Genomic DNA, 26,604 nt, shown 5'->3' on the forward strand with positions numbered 1-26,604 from the left:
AACGGAACGTACAATGCTGATCAGTGGATGCTTGCTATAGGACTTTCACAATTTTAATTTTTACCAGTATATAAATATAGATATGGTATCTCTGAACACTGAATTATAATAATATGATTTGATCAAATCAAATTAGTCTATTTTGGAACATAATAAATGGTTCAGAAAAAAAAGTTTGTTATAACACAACAGATTACTAAAAATATTATTATTAAAGTAAAATAAAGATGAATTTTTGCCTACTGGTAGACTTTAATGTAAAGTTTCGTGTGTTCAAACAATTTATTAAATCATTTTCCAGTTGCTGAATATTTTCATGAGGAATGATCTTTTTAATTAAGTGATGAAAACTTCTTGTCTTAACAGAATTAAATGAATAATATTATGAATATTTTAACCTACCAACTACCTGTCACACATATTCACAAAATATTTACAAATTACAATTAATATATTATTATCTGTGTAATATCAAACATCAATACACCAATGTTTATATGTATATGTAGTTTGGGACTAGAACATCATAAAAAACTATCCTACACTAATGACATTTTATGATTATTTTCAAGAAAAATGCTTTTGTTTATTTTATTTTATAAACAATTAAGAAATTAAATTAATAAACAATTTGTAACTTGAAAAAAATATATAAATTATGGAGAAAAAATTACATTACATACATTTGTACCCAAAATGTTATTTTTTTTTTTCAATACTTTGTAAATATATTTTACATTCAGTAAAGTTTCCTTCTTATATTTAAGTAGAAATATAGTATTCATAGTAGTATTTATTTTTTACATGAATAATCTAAATAATTTATTCTAAAACACTATATAAAATAATCATGAAAGCTGTTTTCAAATAATGAAAATAATAAGTGACACACAATATTATTTTTTTACAAGTTAGCCCTTGACTACAATCTCACCTGATGGTAAGTGATGATGCAGTCTAAGATGGAAGCGGGCTAACTTGTTCGGAGGAGGATGAAAATCCACACCCCTTTCGGTTTCTACACGGCATCGTACCGGAACGCTAAATCGCTTGGCGGTACGTCTTTGCCGGTAGGGTGGTAACTAGCCACGGCCGAAGCCCCCCACCAGCCAGACCTGGACAAATTAAGAAAATCTCAATCTGCCCAGCCGGGGATCGAACCCAGGACCTCCGTTTTGTAAATCCACCGCGCATACCACTGCGCCACGGAGGCCGTCAATTATGGTGGCATTAGCCTCAAACTTTCAGTAGTCTGTGACATATATTATATTCTCCTGTTGTTGTATTTTGAATGCTTTCTACCTTAATGTGATAAGATGTACAATGGTTTGTCTAGATGGTGGGATATATAGACTCATAAATGCAGTGGTGTCAAGCTTGTACAGGTTTACTGGCATTAAACTAAATCAATCAATGAAAATTAATCAATTTTTAACTGTCTACATCCTAGTCTTTCCTCTCTATTTTAACAAATAGTCTGTGTAAAGAGTAGAAGCAAATCAGCTTGGCTATTTGGCTGTACAAATTTTTGAAGAAAACAAATATAGCTAATATTATAAAAAATATAATTATAATGTTTCTAGCTGACTGTAGAAATATAACATTATCTTTTGTATTGTTGTCAGCAAATAGTTTTTACTCTTTTGAAGTATATTTTATTATGAAATAGCAGACCTGATAATAAACAGCAATTAGTTTATATATAATATAAATACAATAGATTAACTTTATAAACACCACTGCAAAATTATTCCACAACCTAAAGTTGTCAAAATTACTCATATAAATAATCTAGTTTCAATATTTATTATCATTAAATAATATATTATATTATACAAAAATAATTTTTCCATGTACAAATAAAAAAAAAACTGCTTTTGAAGCAAAAAATATCATAAATCTATCTGAAATGTGTAACTATCAGATTTTTAATATAGGATTATTATTTAAGTATATCTAACAAAATTTATATAAATGTATAGGAATTAGGACACTTTACACTAAATAATTTACAGTATTGACACACACAAAGTTTTTTAAAGTCTATTCCCACCAGAAGCTTACAGAAAAACTGACAGATAATGACTCAACAAAGTGCCACCACTTGGGTGGTATATATAACATTTGGCCCGGCTTTAACACACAGATGTAACCCTTAGCCTCCTTATATTTAGGATGCTTTTCCAAATCTGGTTTGCGTGGATCAACTCTTGCGGTATTAATCAACAGTTCATGCTTATGAGGGTACAGACGCTCAGTTTCCTGGGGAGAAAATAAAAAAATTTGTTTCTCACCGACAACTTGTGCCAACAAGTTCTTCTTTGGATCATGATGTAGCGGGGAAACTGTGCCTTTCGGTCCATACCAGGCCATTATGTCGATACAATCATCACTGTCAGAAAAACAACAGTATTCAGGCTCAGTGATGTCATTCTTTAGCTCTGGGATTTGATCAAAGAGCTGGTACTGCGCCAGGTATCCAGTAGTGCTACTAGGAACAAATATATGATTTTTTATAAAATCTTCAATTGTCATCAATTTTTGTGTCCATTTGGAATCAGTGTAATCTTTTCCTAGCTCAACAGAAACTGTCCTCAATCCAGCAAGCTTAATAAAATAATTCTGGTCCTGCCATTTAGTGAGAGCCGGCCAGTGGCTTATACAATTATCCAACACTACAGGCTTCTCTGCTAAAATATGTTCCCTGAAGAAACTCTCCATTGTAGGACAACTTATAACATCCAAGATAGTTAAGTTAATAAGGTAATTGTTTTTTAAATCAATATCATTATTAAATATGCTCCTGGTGCTGACTCCAGAGGTTTCGCAGACTATTGTTAGAGCGGAATGTAGGCTTGTTGCACAAGCTTGTAACAACTTTGGTTCAGCATCAACGGGGCAGCCAAAAAGTATGCCAAAATCTATTATTCTAAGAGCCTCTTTAATACTATCATTAGATAGGGTATCAATGCATTTCAAGTGCGCCAAAAGACGCACGTACGAAGTTATTGTAATAGTTTTTCTTAAAAATAACCTCACTTCTTTCCAATTACCAATGTTAACTTGTTCATACATATAGTCAATGATCGCCTGAATTTTCACAGCGGACAGTGGATTTGGTAACTTTGGATCTTTCAAATTTTGCTCTATCACTGTTTTACATGCTAAGTCTAGGTCAGAAATCTCCGATAAAGAGGATACAACTTTTGATCTATATTTCTCGATTTTTTCACAAATATCCTTTAGTGTCGACATTATAACCAATTACTTGTTGCACAGCTGTGTATGAATTCTCAATTACATTTTTATTAAATGATTTATTTCATCAATTTATGTTTTCCAGAGAAATAATAAATTCTAAGAAAAACGAGCCCTATTTTTGTTTTGACTTCTAAAGTCTGACAGAAATGTTCCATTTCAAGCCGAAATAGTTACATCTTATTGGTTCTAGGGTTACAACAGAAGAGTAATAGAATCTACTTATTATGCATGTAAAGGATCGCATTTTATAATTGGTCTTTAATATCTATGACATATTGATTTTAAAATTTTCGAACTTAAATTATATTTTAATGCTCTGAATCTGCAATTAATAATACTTAATTATTATCATTTTTAAAATACAATCAAATTTGTATTTTATAAAAATTTACAGATTAAAAACAACAAATTTCTTTGACCTTGACCTTTGCGTAAAAGTTTAAACAATTGTCTATGGCAAATCATATGATTTTCGCACATGATCTGTCAAATTGACAAATTATTTACAATCAAAATTTTGAAGTGTTTCCCAAAATGCTATCCAAAATCGTTAGTTTTAATTTATTACTATTTTGTTGATCTGATAACAAACCATAATGATGCCTGCTGACCCAGAGCCCGAGCTTGAGGTGGAATGTTGCGTGTGACACAATGGCATTGTTAGAAAAAATCCTTTCAACTAAGAGAAAACTTAATGATTATTGGGACTCACAAAACAGGGTCAGGTACGTCTTAACGAGTGCATATTATTCATTGTTTTCTATTTCTGTGTGAGGGGCATTATTAGGGACTGACGCACGATGTTTTCGACAATTCGTAGGGCGGAATTTTGAGTTGCGAAGTTAGGAGTCGGTGACGCACACGACTGACGACTCTGGCAGTGTGGCTGGCGGCATCACCGTCACCGACTAGCTCAGAGGAAGGCTCAGAGCATGTGATAAGCGCGGTGGCCGCGGGGGGAAGCGTAGGCGATCTCGATCACGTCATCAAGGAAGAGGGGCGACCACTTCGGCCAATGTTTACTTGTTATTTACAACCGCGCTAGTACACTCGCACATTCCAACCCACTCGGCCGTTTGTCTATTGTCTGTCGGTCTAAGTGCATTTAAAGTGAAACCTCTTTTGTTGCATTTCATGTACTGTGAGTGCATGTGGCATAAGTTTTGTTGGTGAACTGTCCCAGTTTGCATTCTCAGTGAACAGCTGTGTATATTCAAGCAACTATGAAATAAAATGAAATTTAGGTAAAACAACAGCTGATTGTATATCATTAGATAACTGTTCTATGTTTAAAGTGGTACCTAATGAGTTATTTCTGGAATCTATAAGAATTAAAGTGTTATTTTGTGTGGTAATACCAAAGCACATAGGTTTAAAGCAGTTCAGTCTTGAGTATACTGTTATGCCTATTAAAGAAATCATGTGGGCCAATTTATAAATTTACATGAGGCTTGTGCTAAAGATTGAAGCTAATTTTATGAATAAAAAGAGCACAAAATTTATTACTACAAATAGAAATCCCTCTAATATTATAAAACCAAAAGTTTGTATGGATGTTTGTTACTCTTTCACACAAAATATGCAAAAATTATTTGTCTGAAATATAGAATGAAGGCTGATTATACCCTGGGTTCACAAACAGATTACTTTATATTCCAGATAATACATTGTTCCTATTGAATTTGTAAAAAACTGAATATCATGGAGAAGAAGTTGCAGGTCTTTTATATTATAATAAATCTACACTAATATTATGAAGCTGAAGAGTTTGTTTGTTTGGTTGAATGTGATAATCTACTGGTCCAATTAGAAAAATTCTTTCAGTGTTAGATAGCCCATTTACTGAGGATGGCTGGATAGGAGCGGACCACCAATGAAGAATATGTCAAAATTGGGGGATTTTTTCCTATTGAGAGCTTAAAGAGCTTACTTTGCTTAAAAGGTTAAAGTTTCACAAAAATCATGTATGACAGAGTTGTTCTCCTTTAAAAGTTCTAAAAAAAGTTCCTGCGGGATTTGGACAATACTGTAACAATGCTGAGAAAGGTTTTTAAAATCTACTTTGTTCATTATATTTAATTTGCATTGATGACAGAAATATGCAACTGTAGTTTTACATAGTATTATTTATAATTATATTAAAGTAAAGCTTCATAATTTTTCTGTTTGTTTTGTTGTTCATTCATTTGAACATTGTTATCTCTGGAACAAATCAAATTTCACTAATCTTTTGACAAATGGGTATAAATCGTTTAAAACTATCTATTTATATAATTACTAGTGAACGCCCACAGCTTTGTCCGTGTGAAATTTAGTTTTCACAAATCCCACGGGTACCTTGGTTTTTCTGGGATGAAAAGTAGCCTATGTGTTAATCCATTCCAAATTTCAGCTAAATTGGTTCAGTAGTTGCAGTGTTAAACAGTAACAAACATCCAAACAAAATCTATACAAACTCTGTCATTTATAATATTAGTAGGATGGCATGTGACAGCACATAGCTAAAAGTTAAGTGTTATAAATTGTATTGATGTTAGTTTAATACCACAGTTTGAGTGAGTAATGCTATCAATATTGATTAATACTTACTGATTACATTATCAACTATGATTATCCAATTAAGTATAAGGGCTGGCTAAGAAAATTTTGTAATAAAAATGTCCATTGTAATTTTTTTGTTATGTATTGCAACTGTTAAAAATTATCATTTAATTTCTGTTAACAAAATCTTGTCTTGCAGTAAGTGGTTAAAGTTAGTAAGCCTTTATAGAAATGTTGTTCTTGTCTTAATTTCTTATTTGTAGACCACTTACTTATAATGATAAAATAGTTTTCCTTAGTCATTTCCTCCCAGCCCAAAAATTGTAGTTGTCTTTGTTGTTCTACTCAACTTAAGAATAGTCAGCTGCTATTTTGTTGGTTGGTTGTCAATGTATTAAAAAAAATCAGTTAGTTCCTTATGCTTCAAAATTTACCAGATTATAGTTATATAATATATTTATCTTGCTGAAAAAATTTTTTTTGCTGAAAATAGTGGTGGAATGTGTATCAGCTTAAATATATAGCTATGAAGACGTAAAAAATTAACCATATTTCACATAATGATAGTTTAATTCAGCCATTTCTTCTCCATTGGAAATCTATCAGATAATTAACCAACTACCTTAAAGTTTTAATATTGAATAGTACCACAGAATGCATAACAGTACAATATTTGATTAAAGTTACACTTTATAACTGATACATTGATTTGTTTAATATTGAATTCTTAGTTTTACAATTACATCAATTGTCATCAGGTCTTGCGACATAGCTTTGGAGCAAGTGCGGCTTCTTCTGTACAAAGAGTGTGATCGTAGAGGAAGAAAAGTTTTGTTTGACTCTTCGACTATTGAAAGAGTGCCTGCGACCAAAAATGACAAACCAGACTTCAGAGACACGGATAAGGTCCCCTGCATTGTGGAGGTTACTGAGGGATTTACATATATTGTAAGTAGAAATTGTTGCTTTTTCTTTAAGTGGTAATATTTGATTTTTTTACAATTCAACTCATGTTTCACTTTAAAAATTGTTTCATATTTAGTAAGCTACATCTTCAACAACAACTAGGCTATATTTTTTTCCTGTATTCCCATGGGAACAGGAACTAAGTGGGCTTAACTATGGTGAGTCTGCATTTCAGAGTCATCGTTTGTAAATAAGTTACCTGGCTCGATTGAGACACTATTTCCAATTTGATTTTTATTTTTCCAAATATGTACAGTTCACATGTATTATGTAAATATAATCAAACATTAGGAACAATCTCAATTTATGTATGTTAGTGGCAGATAGTAACTTTTATTTTTATTTTCAAAAAATATTTGCCATATCTTTGAAATATGACCAATATTCTCATTCCCCTCCAAGTAGTCGAGAAAGACTATTTTAGGAGTGGAGTGGGTATGACAAAAGACCAATCAATGGGCTTGGATCAAACTGCAACCATGTGGTGATTAATCAGCTCTTACCGTTGAGCTATTATAGACTTTTACTGTTGACCTACTTGAACCTGGCAGTCATATATTCTGTTGTCATTTAATAGGATAAAACAGTATTATATTTTAAATATGTTTTTCAACATAGCCATAGTTGAAAAATAAGTTCAGAATATATCTTAACAGGAAATGTCAATTAGTTTTGATGCATACATTAGCAAACTAAATTATTCCTTGTCTTACAATACTTTTTTCTTAATTTTGTTTGACATGACAATTATTTTACTTGAAAAATGGAACATGTGGTATTGAGTTTTCTTGCGTTTAATTTAAGGGTACTGTAATGATTAATTACTTATTATATATTTTTAGCTTCTACTATCATTAACTAAGACCTTTTGAGATATTAGCTATATAGAGCCCTTACTTGGATCCCACTTCTGATGTTTTCTTTTGCTGGTGTAACGGCAATTGTGTTGAAATTTTTGCCACCGAAACGCAACAAATGAACAATCGACGTCATTCATAAGGCTACGTTTCTTACTTAAGCGTTTAAGCTTAGTTTCTTCTTCGTACTTTAAAAACTGCAGTCGAAAGTAAGATCGTTAGGAACCAAATGGAACGCAGACTGGATAACAGCGTAATATATCACGTCATTGCAATGGCCAATCACAAACCGATGCCTTATAGTGAATGACGTCACAGTTAATAATTGGCGTTTGCGGTTACGTGATAAAAATACAATTTTCTTTTATTAAAATATTACCTACAGTTACGAGATTATTTTCATAAATAAAAATGTGATTCGATTTTCTAGCCATGTAAACTGCCTATATGCAAAAAATATTCTTGTTTTAGTACTACAGGCAAGTAGCCTATTACGCATTTATTTGTACGGAAATCGTTGTGAAACGTAAACTGATTGCCAATGTACACAATATAAATTATGTGTACACTATCAGTGGGCTACCTTATCGAATGTAACTGTAACAATTTATAAATAACACAACAATTGAGCCGTCACGAGGATTCCTATTCACAGTTTATTCGCATTGCGATTCTATATTTAGACCACTTTATACGTTAGCCATTTATTAAGACCGAGACAGTAAGTGGGTCTAACGAACTATCGTGGGACTGTAATTTTAGAATAGCACCAATTAGTATTGTCGTTGTGTTGATTAATTTATTTTAATATCTTTTATTATTGTAATAAGATTTCTTATTATCTGCGATATTGTAATACAATAATATGTCGATAAATCTTTGTATTGCTATCTGATCATCTTGAATAGTTGTCTCATTTTGATTAAATCTATAAACATATTATAGAGATTAGTTTTTTAAGTTTGAATATAGATGTTAATCTTCGAAATTTTGATCAGATTTAAAAAATACTTTAACCAGTAGAATGCTTCAGAATTGGGGAGTGTCGACATTTAAAGTGTAGCTAGCCCCTGTAATCGACATTTAAAGTGTAGCCAGGCCCTGCATCGACATTAAAAGTGGGTTGATGTTGATCAACTATGTAAAAACAAATTAATATTCTAGAATTATTTATCTTTAGATCCAATTAATTTAAAACAAAATTATACTTAATATTGTGTAATTGATACATCATCATCATCATCATCATCATCATCATCATCATCATCATCATCATCATCATCATCATCATCATCATCATCATCATCATCATCATCATCATCATCATCATCATCATCATCATCATCATCATCATCATCATCACCATCATCATCATCATCATCATCATCATCATCATCATAACAGCCGATGGACGTAGGTCTCTTGTATGGACATCTAAGCACAATGGTACTTATGGCAACTCGCTTTATATCCTCGGTCCACCTTGTGGGGGGGTCTAACAACACTGCGCTTTACGGGGTCCCCGTTCCAGCATCTTGGGACCCTAACGTCCATCGGCTCTTAAAACTATGCGGCCTGCCCATTGCCACTTCAGCTTCGCGACTCGTTGTCTCAGCGAGTCGCGAAGGGTAATTAATTAAAATATATAATATGTAAAATATAACGGATATCCTCTGCATAACGATCACATGTCACGATTGCTCTGAACTTAATGAGATGAGATCCTGAAAGTCGTCTCAGAGTTCACCGCGTATTCCTAAGTCTCGTGATGTCATTAATTTGACTCTGTTTTTAGAAGCGATGCCGATGTACTGTTTACGTGTATAGGTGTGTGTCGTTTGAAATGGACCGGTTCCTACATTATGCGACTCACGTGACGCGAAAGGTTAGAGAAGCGACGCGAACTGCGAACTTTTGGATGGAATTTTGCGCAATCAATTTATAAAAGCATACCTCCGCGGTTTAAAACGCGTAATTTCCATTCCCATGGAAAAACGGATTTAAAATATAGCCTTTGTTACTCAATTATAATGTACCTGTCCATTGGTGAAAGATTGTTTTAAATCGGTCCAGTAGTTTGTGAGCCTGTTCTTCTTTAGTTTCTTACTTCTTTATAAAATAGTTACAAAGCAATTTAAAGTATAGATTAAATTGAATTAAAAAGGGATTGATCGATCCAATAGCGTAGCTACCCAGGGGCAAGGCGGTGCAATTTCCCGGGAAAATATTCTGAAATTAAGTTTCTCAACTGACTTAACTCAAACGGAAGATAATAGATCCCAGGTAGCTATAAGCTGTATGATCATTTTGAAACGATTCAGGTTTAGCGAAAATCTGGTGTGAACCGATTTCAATGGCTTTTATATTTCAAGTATTTCACTGATGGTAAATTACGTTATAGTTTATCATCATGGATATATTTTCTAACAAATGTAATGATTCTTTCAGAGATTTTATATAAAATTCTGTATGTTGTGCGGCCAATGAATTTTGTAGTAAATGCCATTTGAGTGATCTACTTTATTGCAATTTCTATAATAGTCAGCTATTATCCTTCGGAAGTATCTTTGTGATTTACGAGTATATACGATTTACGTTTCCAACAGACATTGCACGTTGCTAAGTAAATAAACCTTTACCGGTTTCATTCAAACTCATGTGACTGTGATAAATAATTCTGTAAATGTCACTTCCTTATAAATTTATTGTGAACTAGCTGACGCCGCGCGGTTTAACCCGCGTGGTTCCCGTTGCCGTAGGAATACGGGGATAATATAGAGCATATGGCCTTCCTTCCTTCCGATAAATGAGCTGTCTAACACTGAAAGAATTTTTCAAATCGGACCAGTTGTTCCTGAGATTAGCGCGCTCAAACAACCAAACAAACACACTCTTCCTTTGTAATAAATAATAATACTAATATTATAAAGCTTTATAATATTAGTATAGATTTATTTTGTGTGCGTGAAAAATGGATATAAGCCCGCTCCGACTGGTAGGGTTGCATAAGTAGGTAAGCGTTTTGGCGGTTTATCAACCTCTTTCTGAGTGTAGGTGCACTGTGATCGCGGATCTACAAGCGATTTGTGATGAGACATCATGACCTCGCTTGCCTTAGTCTTAGTACTTTGATTGGAGGTCTGTATGTCTAAGGTGCGTTTGTATGTCAAACTGCAACATGTCTAGTGAAAAAAAACAGTCGACCAATAGCTAACAAGAAATATTGCTATCCCTTTTTTTACGCTCCGCTAACACTTAGCACGTACATTTATGGTGTTCGTCATCGGCGTCGCGGTGACTCAATCACGTGACTCTGATCATTTCGGTTGTCTAAGTGCTTTACACTTAAAATCTTAAAATCGTCGATTTATAATGAACTAGCGGACGCCCGTGATTACGTCCGTACTTACGTCCGTTACGTACTTTATTGTTTCTTGTGTAGATTATGAAGCCGTGATAGCCCAGTGGATATGAATTCTGCCTCCAATTCCGGAGGGTGTGGGACTGAAACCGGCCCGGGGCATGCACCTCCAACTTTTCAGTTGTGTGCATTTTAAGAAATTAAATATCACGTGTCTCAAACGGCGAAGGAAAAACATCGTGAGGAAACCTGCATACCGGAGAATTTCCTTGATTCTCTGGTATGCAGGTTTCTTGTGTGAAGTCTGCCAATCCGCATTGGGCCAACGTGCAGGTGGACTATTGGCCTAACCCCTCTCATTCTGAGACTCACGAGACTCGTGGTTAACAGTGAGCCGAATAGGGGTTGATAATGATGATGATGATTAATAGTTAATTGTTATATTACTTTTGAATATAGTCATAAAATGGGCTATCTTACACTGAAGGAATTTTTCAAATCGGACCAGTAGTTCCTGAGAATAGCGCTTTCAAACAAACAAACAAACAAACAAACTCTTTAGCTTTATAATATTAGTATATATATGTTTTTTTGTCCGTACAGTATAAAGGCCAAGCGTGCGATACGGGCGTGCTCGGTGAGATGATATTCGGCGCGGTCGCCATGAACTGCAAGAGCGTATCATTGAAGATTCACATTATGAACGACCCGAAAAGGTAATTGACTAGGTAATCACATAAATTCGTATATAATGTATATATTAGTATCAGTATTAATAAATAAATAAAGCTGGATCTTCCAATGGTCTATCCGCTTTCGAATTATGCGTCGGACTATGCAGTATTGCGACCTATCGTGTCGCAATACTGCATAGTAGGATTTACAATATAGAGGTCCTGGATCCGATCTGGGCTGGGCCGAGGTTATCTTAATTGGTCCAGGTCTGGCTGACCGGCACAGTGGTACCGCCAAGCGATTTAGCGTTCCGGTACGATGACGTGTAGAAACCGAAAGGGTTGTGGATCTTCACCCAACTCCTAACAAGTTAATATGTTTCCATCTAGATCTAGATTGCATCACAACTTACCATCAGGTGAGATTGAGAGTCAAGGGCTAACATGTAAAGAATATAAATGAAAAAAAAAGGTCGCAGGGAAATATTCTCGTAGAGTAGGAATAAGGGTACGAATAATGCAGTGGATTGGCATAGAGACAGTCAGAGAAGAGTTATGCCTAGCCAAGGGGAAGTTTAAAAAACTGACCGACCTTCAGTAATGAAGAGGCACTTCAAGTAGATAACATATTGAGGTTTCATCTTGTAAGAAATTCTCAGCAACCTCGAGTCGGAGAGGTGCCGAGAATAGGCTAATAATACATATATTGCTATGTTATTTATTGCATCTCTTAATCAAAAAGTTGTTGTCTTCCAACAACGAGTATTTAGCATTGAATACTGCGTACATATGTACTTGTTGTTTCCGCATGGAAGCGACTTGTACTAGATTTTCCTTGATGCTTATCATAATAATCAAGTCTCTTAGTTAAACATCCGCTATTTGTATAACTCGCGAAAAAATATTTTCATTTACATAGATGATTTAAGGATCCGAGACTTGGTCGCTAAATATGGGCTTCGTAAGGCACAGAATAACTCAGCGCGCGATAGAGCGAGCTATGCTGAAGTGGAAATTGGCAGGGAACATACCTAATTCCAAGAGCTGGACGTTGGGGTCCCAAGTTGCTGAAATGGCGATCCTGTCCAGGACAGCGTAGTGTTGGTCGATCCTACCACTGGGTGGGATGACGATATCAAAGGGGTTAAATGAAGGCCTTTGAAAAGCCTATTTCCAGACAAATCGCCTATATCCAGCAGTGGACGGTTGATAATGATGCTGCTTATGACATAGACGACAATCTACATTGAAGTACTAAAGAATATGAAACTTCAAGTTAACCAGGAGTAGAGTACCTATCAATAAAAAATCTCGCAATAACCTGACAAGGCAACCCAGCATTCAATAAAGATATCACAAGCTATAGCATACACCTTCAAGGAGTTTAAGAACAATATTTCTTTCAACTCGATACCTCCACGCGTTCCCAAGAGGGTCTTGGTAGATAGGTATCCGATTATTGGCCTTTTTGAGGTACGAAACTCTATAAAGACGATTATTATTTTTGTCATTCAGGCAATATTAGATTGAAACTTAAAGAACATTGATTTTGTCCAGGTTGATGTGCACGAAGTTGTTCAGTGTGCCATCGCGTCGCGCGTCGCGACACGAGCGCAAGATCACTGAGACGAGAAGCAGTGGCAACCTCAACGGCAGCTCCAAGCCACTGAACGTGCCGCAGTTGAAGGAGGAAGGTGTTTCTTTGAGCTTCTCTTTGGATAGAGGTGATTCTGGTAAGTCTCTTAAAAGAAGTCATGCTTTTGAACGACAATTTGTCTATTTTCTCTTCACAGTGTTATTCATGTTATCGTCACAGACATTTTCCAATTTATTTTTTATTCTTTACAAGTTAGCCCTTGACTGCAATTTCACCTGATGATATGTGTTGATGCAATCTAAGATGGAAGCTGTGTAACTTGTTAGGTGTAGTACGAAAATCCACACCCATTTTGATTTTTACACGACATCGTATCAGAACGCTAAATCATGGCGGTATGTCTTTGCCGGTAGGGTGGTAACTAGCCGAAGATCGAACCCAGGACCTCGGACTTGTACATCCACCGCGCATACCACTGGGCAACGGAGGCCGTTGAAGACCTAGGCCAATTTAGAAAATATAAAATCGTATACTAATGAGAGCCGGGAATGGAACTCAGGAACGGTCTGATAAGAACCACACATTACCAACTCTGCCAAAGAGGCGGTAGACTGCGTCGCGAGAATAATCTACTATTGTTGTTTGAATTACTGCTTTCACCAAGTAAAAATATTCATCGAGATTGATACTTCGATATAGTGTGTGTTCGTTTTTCCTTTTTGCAGAGGACTTGAAATCTGTTTTATTAATATTTTTTTTGGTAATAATATACTCGTAGAATCAACTTCTTGTCCACATAAACTATATTTTTGTTTTTTTTTGAATCTATTTTGTAAATAATATAAGTATTCTTAAACACACATCACTATCTAGCTCCAGTTTACCTAAGCATAGCCTGTGTTATAAGTACCAAGATAGCTCATTTTACCATGTATCTATTACATCTAAATAGTAAATAGTATACTAAGATTTTATACTATTAGATATGTCACTAGCGCGTCTAAACTAAGGCGGACAAAAGCGGGTAATTGTCTTTATTTAATTTAGTCGCATTTTAATCAACAAAGGTTATTAAAACAAATAATACCTAAAAATTGTCTACAATGTCGACTTGTGTGTTCAAGAAGTGTAAAAATTATATACATATAGAATAGAATAGAATAGAATAGAATATATCTTTATTTGTCCACACACGAGTAATAAAATAAAATAAAATAAACAAACAGAACATACAAATATCTGGTCGTGGACAAAACAGGTATCCACCTCAGCACGATGCCACAGCGAGCTGTGGCGCTGGTTTTCAGGTGAAACCTTGTGAGTTCACGGACGTGTCTACGTGACGTGTCTTAACTTAAAACTTATACATGAATACAAAGTAAAATAAAATAATGAAACAAGAACGAACAGATTAATAAAATAACAAAATTAACATTTATGGGAAACTAAATTAACAAGGAAAATCAAACAATAATTAATACGAGTCAACCTGTAAAATGAACGATCTGCCGCCACCATAGTGTAGTAGTAAGGAGAAAAGGAATTAGTACTAGGGGTTATTTGTTTGCTGATCCAATAATAAAAGAGCTTTATATTTAGTCTTAAATAACCCAATAGTACGTATATCTCGCATTGGTGGAGGTAAGTCATTCCAACACTTAGTGGCGGCAAACTTGAAACTACCACGAAACACAGCGCTTTTGTGATGAGGCATCGATAAAACTATAGAGGTGTTTCGTAATCGACCTGTTGTCCGGTTTTCTATCCACCTCAATTTATTTACAAGGTACTCTGGGACACCGTTCTTTATCACGCCAAAGAGCAAAGTAGCAAAATGTAGTTTTCGACGCGAATCCATTTTTAAATGGTTTGCGTTGTTAATATACGGTGTAACGTGACTCCTTGGCGGAATATTGTAACAATAGCGAGCGCAGGCATTCTGGACACGCTGTATTAGCTTTTTAGTTCTAACTAGCAATCTACCACCAAATACTGTATCAGCATAATTAAGTTTTGACAACACCAGCGACTCGCACAGCTTATTCCTTAGTTCTATGCCAATATACTGCCTGATTCTGTATAATAATTTAAGTCTATAAAAACAAAGTCGTACATCATTTAACACGTGCTTTTCAAAATGCAATGAAGAGTCAAAAATGACACCCAAATTTCGAGCTTCATGTACCCTTCGTATATTATTATTATCAACAGTTATATTAAAATTTAGATTATTTAAAGTACTAATGTTATGCCTAGAACCCAGAAGCAAAAACACAGATTTTTCAGGATTTAAAACAAGACAGTTCCTTTTAGCCCAGTTACTTATTCGATTCAGATCATGGTTTAATTTGGCGACAGCTGCATCACGGTCTTTAGGATAAAAAGATATATACAGTTGCACATCATCCGCATAAATATGATAATCACAGTATTGAAAGCAATTTACAATATCCGACGAATAAATAGCAAAGAGCAGCGGCCCTAATATTGACCCTTGCGGTACTCCTCTCGTAACTCCAGATGTAGCCGATACCGTACTGGTATTATCACTATTTTTTATTTCAACAAACTGAGATCTACCAGTAAGGTAACTATCAAACCATTTAATCGTTAAAGTATCAAATCCATAGAAAGCTAATTTAGACAGAAGTAGAGTGATGTTTATAGCATCGAACGCTCTGGAAAAATCAAGTAAAACTAAAATGGTACACATTCCCTGATCCTGCGTTGTTAAAATGTCATCAACGACTTTAGTAAGCGCTGTTGCCGTGCTATGATGTTTCCTAAAACCCGATTGATGAACGGGAAGGATTTTATTTTTTTCAATGTATTCTGTCATTTGATTAGAGACTACTCTTTCTAGGACCTTAGAAATACAGGGTAAAACACTAATTGGTCTAAGATCTTTATATGAGGAAGGATTGTTGCATTTTGGTAGCGGTTGCACTTTGGCTACTTTCCATAAGTCTGGGAATGTGCTAGTTAGTATTGAGAAATTAACAATATTTGTAATGGTTTGTAAACCTTGTGGTAATGATAACAAAATCATTTGAAGTGTAATATTATCAACACCTGAAGCATTAGATTTGAGGTTACGAATAATTTTAGCAATAACAGTTTCATTTACAACTTGTAAACTGAAGGAACTATCGCAATATCTATGAAATTCGAAGAAAGTGAGGTCTGACATAGTAACTAAGTTACTACCGGGTACGTCAAGAAAATGTTTATTAATTAAATCTGGGTTCTTTAGTGCAGCGGGAATGTCACTTAATTTCTTTTTATCTGTTACCAAACCTGATTTTTTTAGGTTCTTCCATAATACGTTTGGCTGTTTGATATAAGTATTAATATAAGTCGTATGATAAGCTATTTTTTCCGATTCAATAGCATTTAAAACCACAGCCTTCATATCTTTGTAGAATTTTATATGTGATGCTTGTTTAGTTTTTTTAGCTCTCACTTGACTTTTATTTCTTAATCGAATCATCAATTTAATAGTAGCAGTTATCCAAGGGTGTTGTTCTTTTATGAGAATTTTTTTGAATGGAGCATGAAGGTCAAATATTTTCAAAATAGTGCTATTGAAATTTGTTACTATATTATTTACATCATTGCTATTATTTAAGTTATTCCAGTCTACATTTATTAAGTCCTTATTAAATTTTGATAAATTTATATCTTTTAGTGATCTTACTGTAATATAATGTGGTGGAATTTTATCTTTTCTAAGGTTTAAGGTAGTAGTTATTAGCGCATGTCTACCCAACTCGGGTATATAATTAACTGAAACGTTGCGTATATTTGCATCGGTACATATAACGTCTATAAGCGTTTCACTACTCGAGTGTTCGGTAAAGTGCGTCGGTTCAGTGATTATTTGCTTTAAGTTTGTACAATGTAGAAACTCTTCAAATATTTTTACCTTGTTATCTTCGCGATTCAATAAATTTATGTTAAAGTCACCTAGCAATACTAAAAAATCGGCATTTGAAAATGAACTAACTGATTGCATCATTGATTCAAAAAATTCATTTATATTAAGCCAAGGCGGACGATAGGCAGTACCTATAATAAGACGATATTTATTAATAGTTAAGCTCAACCACAACTGTTCAACTGAGGATGATACTGGTTGAGGATGGGGGCGAATGCGCACACTTATGCCTTTACGAATGTAAAAGCCCACTCCACCTCCTCGACCTCCCAGTACATTTGTAGGCCTAGGTGTATGCTTTAAGTAATAACCAGGTACAAACGGCGCTCGGCAACGGCATATATACATAAATATATATTATGTAAGTAAACACAAAACTGTACATGTGTGCGATCAGTGGAGTAGCTAAATTCGGAATAAAAATAGTATAAACAGTAGACAATCTTTGTCTTATATAATATATAGATACAACCAAACAGAAATAGAGTTGTTGTTAGTTAATTAAATCAAAATTAAAAAGTTTAATTTCCTTTTTCTTTATTTGTATCGATGGATTAATGGTCGATTTATGACGCTGAGTTAGTGAGTTAGTGTCAGCCTTGACTGCACTGATCTATTCGAGCCTACGGGCGGATGGGTAGATCTCACGTGATGTGTACGAAAGTTGACTCATACTCGTCGCCTCGCGCCAATACAACGCAATTTTCCATTTTATTGGTATTATAAATTACGATCAATTTAATTTACATTAACGACCGCGACTTCGTCAGTTAATAATTAGTAATAATAATAATAATAATAAAACACTTTATTACACCAAAAACAAAATAACAAAATTTTACAAAAACAAACCAAGTAAAATACAAACAATGGTGTAACGGCGGCCTTATCTCTAAAGTGATATCTTCCAGGCAACCGTTATTATAAGGAGTTCACGTTTACAAAGAGAAGTGGTTGGTGCGCAAATATCGACTTAAAATACTGTACAATAAAAAAAATAAATGAAATATACTTACATAAACTAAGAAAATTAAAATACATAAATACCAATATTAACATTAATAATATATATGTATATATATATATACAATAAAATAAACTTACTTAAATTGATATTACATACCTAAATATATTACTGTGATAAAAAGTAGTCTTTAAGACGACGTCTAAATATATGAATCGACTGAGAATGACGAATATCCCGCGGCACGGCATTCCATAGTTTTACCGCCTTAACAGTGAACGACTCACTATAGCGGTGAGTCCGACTAAATGGCATAGATAACTTATTATCATTGCTGTATCGATGATTGAGAAGGTGGTTAGAACCGCGAAAGTGAAACCTTTCTTTTAAGTACGGAGGAGAATGATAGTGATTAAGTATAGAATAAAGCAAGGAAAGTATGTGAAAATTACGACGCTGAGCTATAGTCAACCATTTTAATTGAGCACGAAATTCAGAAATGTGGTCAAATTTTTTTAACCCAAATATGAATCTAATGACTAAATTTTGAAGGCGTTCAAGCTTGTTAAGGAGATATTGTGGTAGGTCACAGTAACAAGAATCGGCATAATCGAGTAATGGAAGAAGAAGCGATTGAGCAAGAGAAATCTTAGTTTTAAGAGGAAACAAGTTCTTCCACCTTCTCAACCTGCTAATCACCGCAAAGATCTTCCGACTGACAGCAGCAACCTGGGGTGTCCAGCAAAAGCATTCATCCATAACTAGGCCGAGATTTTTGACTGAACTGTTAAAATTTAATTCAGTTCCATCTAATAAAAGGGGAGGAAGAGATGAAGTATTAATTTTCGAAATTTGTTGACGTGACCCTATCAAAATTGCTTGTGATTTACTTGCATTTACCGACAATCCGTAGGATTTACTCCAAGCACTGACTGTATTAAGATCAGTATTTAGACTGGCTATTGCATTGTCAAGCGAGTCAGCGGGTGATGATACATAAATTTGCAGATCGTCAGCATATAAATGGAAGGAGAGGGAGAGGAGATCAGTAATAGAATTAATATAAATAGAGAAGAGTAACGGAGAAAGCACACCGCCCTGAGGAACACCTGCATTTAATATACTCGGAGAAGATAATTTCTCATTAACCCGAATACATTGATTACGATCATAAAGATAAGACCGAAACCAACCCAAAGCTTCAGGAGAAATATTAATTGACTTAAGAACTGCTAGGAGAATCTCGAAATCGACAGTATTGAATGCATTCGAAAAGTCAAGTAAGGTAACAACACTAAGGAGCTGGTTATCGATGGCGTATCTTATATCATCACAAATTTTGATAAGTGCAGTGACAGTGCTGTGCCCAGTGCGAAATCCAGATTGATATGGATTTAGTATATTAAATTCAGAGAGATATAATAATAATTGTTTGTGCACTATACGTTCTAGAACTTTGGATAGAAAAGGAAGAATAGAAATAGGACGGTACTGAGAGAAAGTTGAAGGACTGTGAGATTTCGGAATAGGAACAATGTATGCTAAACACCAAGTATTAGGAAATGTATTTGTAGAGAGAGAGTGGTTAAAGATATGACAAAGGATATCTAGTATGCCGTCAAGTGCTAAAAGGATCATCTTTCGACTCACCTGATCACACCCTATAGCATCTGATTTGATGGCCATAATATTTCTTTTTACTTCCTCATCCGTGACAGAAGCAAATTGAAATGGCAAGGAATTTGGTTTTGGACGTAAGGAAAGCGTGTTTAATGTATGTACTTTAGCTGCATTATCTATTAAGGTAACTTTTGTAAAATGATTATTTAGTGCTTCTATGTCGAGATTCCAAGTAGATGATGTTCTACGCTCCCGACCAATGCCCAAGGCGTCAAAGAACCTCCAGACTTTTGCTGCATCCTTATTTTCTACAGATGCGTGAATATAGGAGCGCTGAGCATTCCTGCAAAGCCTATTGCATTTATTGCGAAGATCTTTATATTTTACAAAGTTCTCGGCAGAAGGATTCTGCTTGTACTTAGTCTTAGACCTATCTCGTTTCGCCATGAGAGCCTTGATGTCATCTGTCAGCCATGGAGCCGGTAGATGCTTCAGTTTTATGGGTCTAAGTGGAGCGTGAACATCAAACAACTCCGTCAACAAAGAATTGAAAATAATAATTTTGTCATTCGTTGACGAAGCATTCAGGATAGTACTCCAGTCGATCATACTGAGGTCAGACATAAACTTATTTTTATCAAAGTGCTTGAAACTTCGTCGCATCACAACTGTAGGCTTAATTTTAGGTGGTCGAATTTTGTATGACAAATATACCAAGTCGTGATATGAAAAACCTTCAGCTGCCATTTGCCCATGCACATTGACACGATCAGGTGAGGATACTAACATAAGATCTAGTAAAGATGGTGTGCAGTTAGGGAAAAAATGTGTTGCGGATGTGGTATTCAAAATATTTAAATTAGTACTGTTGATGATGTTAGAGAAACGCTTAGATCTATAGTCGTTTTTAATTAAGCACGTGTTAAAATCACCCATGAGAATGACGTGGTCAACTCCCGGTACAAAATTCTCAAGCAACTCCTCAAACTTACTAAAATAGTCAATGTGTAAAGATGGACTATAACAAACTCCTAGCAGTAGCTTTCTTGTGCCAAAGAGAACCTCAATAAATATGTACTCTAATGACTCCGTATACAGAGAAGGAGATTTATCTAGAATTGAGAAAGGGATGTGACTGCGTAAATAAATAGCAACCCCTCCACCCCCCTTTCCAGTTCTATCATTTCTAATTAAATGAAATCCTGGTAAAGCATATGAAGTAGAAGGAAGGCAAGGCTTAAGGAAAGATTCAGAGACTAGGATTGCATGTATATCTTTTACATCGAATGAATTTAAAAGATCGGGGTAGTGGGAGGGAATGCTTTGCGCATTAATGTGAACAACATTAAAGCTTTTAGGGTATGGCGAGAAAGCATGTTCAAGCGATTCGTTAAGAGGAATGTCAGTGCTTTTGAAACTGTCTTCAGAAGGATCGGAACCACACTGGAAATAAATACTCGTACTGTTGTCGTCATCTGAGTTACTACTTAGGTTGTCCATTATTTTTGTAATATATTACAAATGTAATATAATAATAAATAAAAAAAAAAATTAAAAAAAAAAATATATAAATAAAAATATACACAATAGTTATATATGTATATACTATAAATATATATTTATATATATAAAAAAAAAAATTAATCAACAAAAACAGTAAAACCCTAATTTGTTCACCCACCAGCTAGATAAATAGAAATTACCACTACAAACTTACAATCTACATATTACAATAATAATTAAAAAGTCTAAACTAAAACGAAAATACTTTATATTAATCACAGTACAGGCAAAGTAAACAAAGCTATTAAAAATAAATGAGAAATAAAGAAAATAAAAATAAAATTAATTACTACTTATACAGATTACTAAAATCAATATATATAAAAATAAACTCAGTAAACACTTAAAAAAAATACGTACACAAATATTATTGTTATTTAGTTACTGCTGCAATGCTAATTTTAAGATTATAAACTATAGTCCAATCAAGCAATGAAACACTACGCATAACAAATCAATAATTTAATTGGTTAGAAAACAGTAAGCAAACATTGTTAGCATCAGCAATAATAAATCTGGCAACTTTGAGTACACCACAAATTGGAATGTGTAAACATCGCTTAATTGGACATAGACAACTGTCATTTATCAACAAAATAATATCATAGTCAAATCATAGATTATAAAATGGATTCTATGTTACTCTGTCTACAGTATCTGTGATAATACTCTAAGCATTAAATATGAGGGTAACATAATAATAAAATATTGTTATTACCGTCACAAAGTACAACAACAAAATATTGCAAAGTGAATTACAAAACAATTATTTCTAAAACAAAAAATAGTAATTTATCCATAGATACCTTTTAAACCAAATAATTTAATCACTTTCTATTATTGCGCTTTGCGCGGTCAGTTTGAATCGGGTTTCGCTTCGTTCTAAGAGTACCAGCGGCATTCGAGTTAGAACTAGGATTGGGAACAGTGCTAGCCGCGGACCTACTCGCAGACGCCTCAGATGCAGACGGAACACTCTCAAGTTCAGCTTTGGAATTAGTGTAAGTTGAACACAATTAAGTCTTCGATCAGTGCGTGTTGCCAGTGATGACCTATGGCTCCGAGACTTGGTCGCTTACTATGGGCCTCATAAGAAGGCTCAGAGTCACACAGCGGGCGATGGAACGAGCTATGTTAGGAGTATCTTTGCGTGATCGAATCAAAAATGAGGAGATTCGCAGAAGAACCAAAGTCACCGACATAGCTCAACGAGTTGCGAAGCTGAAGTGGCAATGGGCGGGGCACATAGTTCGAAGAGCCGATGGACGTTGAGGTCCCAAAGTGCTAGAATGGCGACCCCGCACTAGTAAGCGCAGTGTTGGCCGACCCCCCACCAGGTGGACTGACGACATCAAGCGAGTCGCAGGGATTCGCTGGATGCAGGCGGCTCAGTATCGTGATGTTTGGAAGTCCTTACAAAGTGGACGTCCATCGGCTGATATGATGAACACAATTAAAAAAAAATTAAGGTCTTCCTCAGTTTGACTTCACTAAATAATGCTTTCCATAAGCACACAAGTTACTAAACAAACATTAAAGTATTTCCTCGACTGAGATGATTGTTACTGTGGTATTTGCATTCTTTTAATGATATTTACTAGCATAAATTATGCGCTGGATTTCGGATTCCTCTGTCGCAGTTAAGAATGGCTTGCTTTATAGCTGATTGGTCCTAGATGGGTCTTGGCCTGCTACTTAGGTCGAGTAGAGACTTTTCAGTCTTTCCCAGTTATCCAACCTCAAAGACGTATCTCCGATTTAGCGTTCTTGTGGAACGGAAGAAAATAAAAAATAAAAAGAATGGAAGCAGCGAAGAAATCAATCAGTGGTTTAGATCAGAGACCATCATATGAGATGTACATAGCCTCTCTTATAAATTTGTCCACTTAAGACAGCATCACCTACTTGCAGAATAATAAAACTGCCATGCTTTGGAATGTAGATCTCATTGCAAGAAATTCATAAGCATTAATTTATTGATTAATGCATTTTTAAAAACATCCGATAATTATTAAGTTGTACAAACGTAATTATAAAGGCTGGTTGAGGAAGGCGGAGGATCATGGGTGGTGGCGCGAACTCTGAAAGGCCCATGTCCAGTTGTTGATTCAGGTTGATGATTGATTTATAAAGAGCATTGTTGCAGGATTTTATGGTGAACAATCGCCATACAGCAGTGTGGGATCAACGTGCGACTATTTCTCCATGTTCGACACGTGGGAGCAGAATTCGTCCGATGACTATTGCTTTTATTGTGAGTATTCAATTATTCATTTTAGCTTTGACAATTCATAGTCTTATGGAAAGTACAGTTGTCGTGTGTTGTAGATGACCAGCGATCAAGCGAAAAGTAAAAGAGATTTTTGACATCACAACTCAATCGCTCACGAAACTGATATATTTTAGTTTTACATTACCGAATTCCCATATTCCTCGAGTCCCATTTTTTAAAAAGCAATAGGTACTCTTAAACTCATTTATAAACGAATTGAATAGTGACGATATCAGAGTATTAGAGGACTTATTGTTTTAAAATAAGTCCTCTAATATTATGAATTGATTCATTAGTAGCCTATTTTAAAGACAAATTACAAGGCCAGGCCATTCTCTCTAATTGGCCCAACGCATATTGGCGGGCTTGCGATGATGATGTTTGAAAACTATCAGATGTTAATGACAATTACCAGGACTGGCGGCTTAATGTGATCTCCGTGGCACTCAAGCTTCAATTTTTGTCGGTTTTTGCCAAAGTCAAAAGACTCAGCTAACTAAGGACTTCGTCGAAGTGTCGAAGCGAGTAGTGTATATCAGGCTTTACACTATATGTATTCGATTAACTTCTTGTGTAGACTATTGGGGGTGTTATATTAATAGGCGTATGGTGTCCTTAGCGCCGAGCCGTGAACTCAGCAGCTCGAGCAGTGGCAGCTGGCAGCGCAGAACCTTCCAGAGCATGGCCACGAGGTTCGACTTCACTAACAGTTCGTTGCAAGTGCCCACGTCTACCACCATCTCGAGTTCTGATTCTCAGGTAAGTACGCTGATTTGGGACTGTATTAATAGACGTTGCTCTGACCTCGTACCAGCAAAAAAGAATTTTAGAGCGTCTTCAAAAGTTAAGAGGTCGATAAACCTCGTTCCGAACCACTGAAAGTTTTAGTACGAGGTCAAAGAACTTCGTACCGCACCAGGGGTGAGTACAGAAAAATCAGTGCCGCTGCGAACGTGTTAAGAGCACGTATATGAGTTCAGTGTTGAGTGTTATAAGTAAACATCACAATTATGAACTCAAGTTGCTAAAACTTCCAGTTTGATATTGAAGGACGTCTATTAATATAGATGCCGACGATAATATCTTATTAGGTTTATATTTTATTAGGCCTTGGATTTTTTTTAATAAGACTAGGAAGTCCCTCAATGTTCTTCTTGTATTTGAGCGTTACTTTGGCATTGATGTGATCACTTAAATCCCGGGGTGACGATGCTATAGTTCTTTTAAGTAGCCTAGCAAACACAATCTTAGGCTCCCAGACCACCGAAGAGGAGCGAGACAGTGGAGCCGAGAAATGGAGAAATATTAACCTAAAGGATTACACAAAATCTCCGCTCCTCTTAAGTGGAGAGGGACTTGCGAGCTAGTTTAATTCATATAAAACCGGTTAGCGGAGCGGGGAAATGGACCGGGGTTAAATAAATTAAATTTAACATTTGTTTACTTAGCATAGTCTGCAACTCTGCCCCGCAACCTCACTCCGCTCCGGTGGACAGACACAGAACGCAACTCCGCTCCAACTGCAAGCAGTTTTAGTGGTTATTGCAGCAGTAACCCGATCTATAATACTGATCCAAAGAAAACAACGGTCATTACCATTGAAGGCCCAAAAGAACTGTTTATGTGTAAATGTTTGCCAATTTTTTTTGATTTCTCACCGGTATCGATTCTTCAATTGGTAGGTTGCCAAACCACAAGGAAAGAATTCGTTGAGAATCCAGATACATATTAAAAAGGTGGAACAATTCAGACTCGATGAATTCCTTGCGAAATAATTTTATCTCTCCAAATGTTGTTGTTTGATTACTTTTTGTCGATTATGTTAAAATTTATGGTCAATACAAATAATTGGAATTCATGGACAAGTCCCTACAGCGTCATCTTTATTTTTAAGCAATCTGTTGTTCATGTTACGGTTTTTTGAATTGTAGTTTTGACAAACTGTAATAATATTTTTAAGACAAATATTGTGTGTGAGTGATCACGCTCGATGAATGTGGTTTTTGTTAATTTTGACTTAAATGTTTTAATCATAGCTTTTATAACACCGAAATCTAACTTTAAAGATCTCTAGCGAAGGGTTTCCTCGAGGCTTAGTGTCTAGCAATTGGAGACAAGATTCTTTATGATATCCCTCAGAAAATATTTTAAAAAATACGATCTTTAGTTAAATAATAATTGAAAATCTGGGGTCTTGAAACTTCATACTTGACTGCTGTAAACCGTACTTACCTATGAAGCATTTGCTGACAATTTCTCAGTCTTCATTAAATGATACGAGTATTATAGGTCTGGCTAATGGCTCTCGTTCTACTGTTATATTAGAGATTTTATTACTGTAAGTCTGAGGATTTCTATCTAGTGTCAATCATGAACAGTATTGAGTATGGATTAGTCATAGGAACTTGAACTTGGAAGTTGGTAAGCCAGCCGAAAGTTATCAGGTCTGTCGTGTGAACTGGCACATGCAGTCCCTTATCTAGCGCGTGACGTACATGTCACATGAGTGACCGGCGCTTGTGTCATGTGACCGTTTATCGGTGCAGCGCTCGTAATTATGATAATTATGTCGCATTGCGCCGCTGTAAAAGTGCAAGCGGCGACACTATTCAAATGAGCTTCGCCTTTAAGCTAGGCATTTACGTGTTGAGTGCAGATTTATATGAGAAACTTCTTAAGATAGTGCTTTAGGATACCGTGTTCCAGTAATCTTATTTGTGTGTTTTTTCAAATAAGATTACTAGGAGAAATTGATGACCAGGTGCTTTTCAAACCACGAGCAGTATCGCGTTCCGTAGTTGTCGCTAATGACTTAAAATAAGAATGAGACGCTATGAGAACAGTGATTTTTGGCTGGTCAACTAATTTATTTACTTATAGGTATGAATGTCCGTTTAATTTCATTATACCTATATACTTATTTACTCAGTTCCATCAGCACTACAACCCTTAGTGGGTCTTGGCCTTCTCCTCCGTCCTAAACCTGTTGAT

General features: G+C 35.3%; 2 protein-coding genes across 4 annotated transcripts in view; one reads left to right on the forward strand and one right to left on the reverse strand.

The window, feature by feature from the left end:
• Positions 1-896: 896 nt before the first annotated feature.
• Positions 897-3,410, reverse strand: LOC112048841 (lysine-specific demethylase 8). The gene has a single exon (XM_024086521.2). It carries the CDS (start codon positions 3,253-3,255, stop codon positions 2,044-2,046), a length of 1,212 nt encoding a protein of 403 aa, XP_023942289.2. The 5' UTR covers positions 3,256-3,410; the 3' UTR covers positions 897-2,043.
• Positions 3,411-3,769: 359 nt separating this feature from the next.
• The window catches only part of LOC112048842 (folliculin-interacting protein 2), a 37,872-nt gene continuing 15,037 nt past the window's right edge, over positions 3,770-26,604 (forward strand). The window contains exons 1-6 of one of the 3 annotated variants that reach the window (XM_024086522.2): positions 3,770-3,986; positions 6,561-6,750; positions 11,590-11,702; positions 13,218-13,393; positions 23,488-23,595; positions 24,233-24,372. In XM_024086522.2, coding sequence (XP_023942290.2) covers positions 3,913-3,986; positions 6,561-6,750; positions 11,590-11,702; positions 13,218-13,393; positions 23,488-23,595; positions 24,233-24,372 — 801 coding nt within the window. In that variant the 5' untranslated portion in view covers positions 3,770-3,912. The other 2 variants (XM_024086523.2, XM_024086524.2) reach the window with 2 other exon arrangements.

The sequence above is a fragment of the Bicyclus anynana genome, chromosome 7 (assembly GCF_947172395.1).
Source record: "Bicyclus anynana chromosome 7, ilBicAnyn1.1, whole genome shotgun sequence".
Taxonomy (NCBI): domain Eukaryota; kingdom Metazoa; phylum Arthropoda; class Insecta; order Lepidoptera; family Nymphalidae; genus Bicyclus; species Bicyclus anynana.

Coding starts and splice junctions, on each gene's coding strand:
- LOC112048841 (XM_024086521.2), bottom strand. CDS start 3,255: ATGTCGACACTAAAGGATATTTGTGAAAAAATCGAGAAATATAGATCA.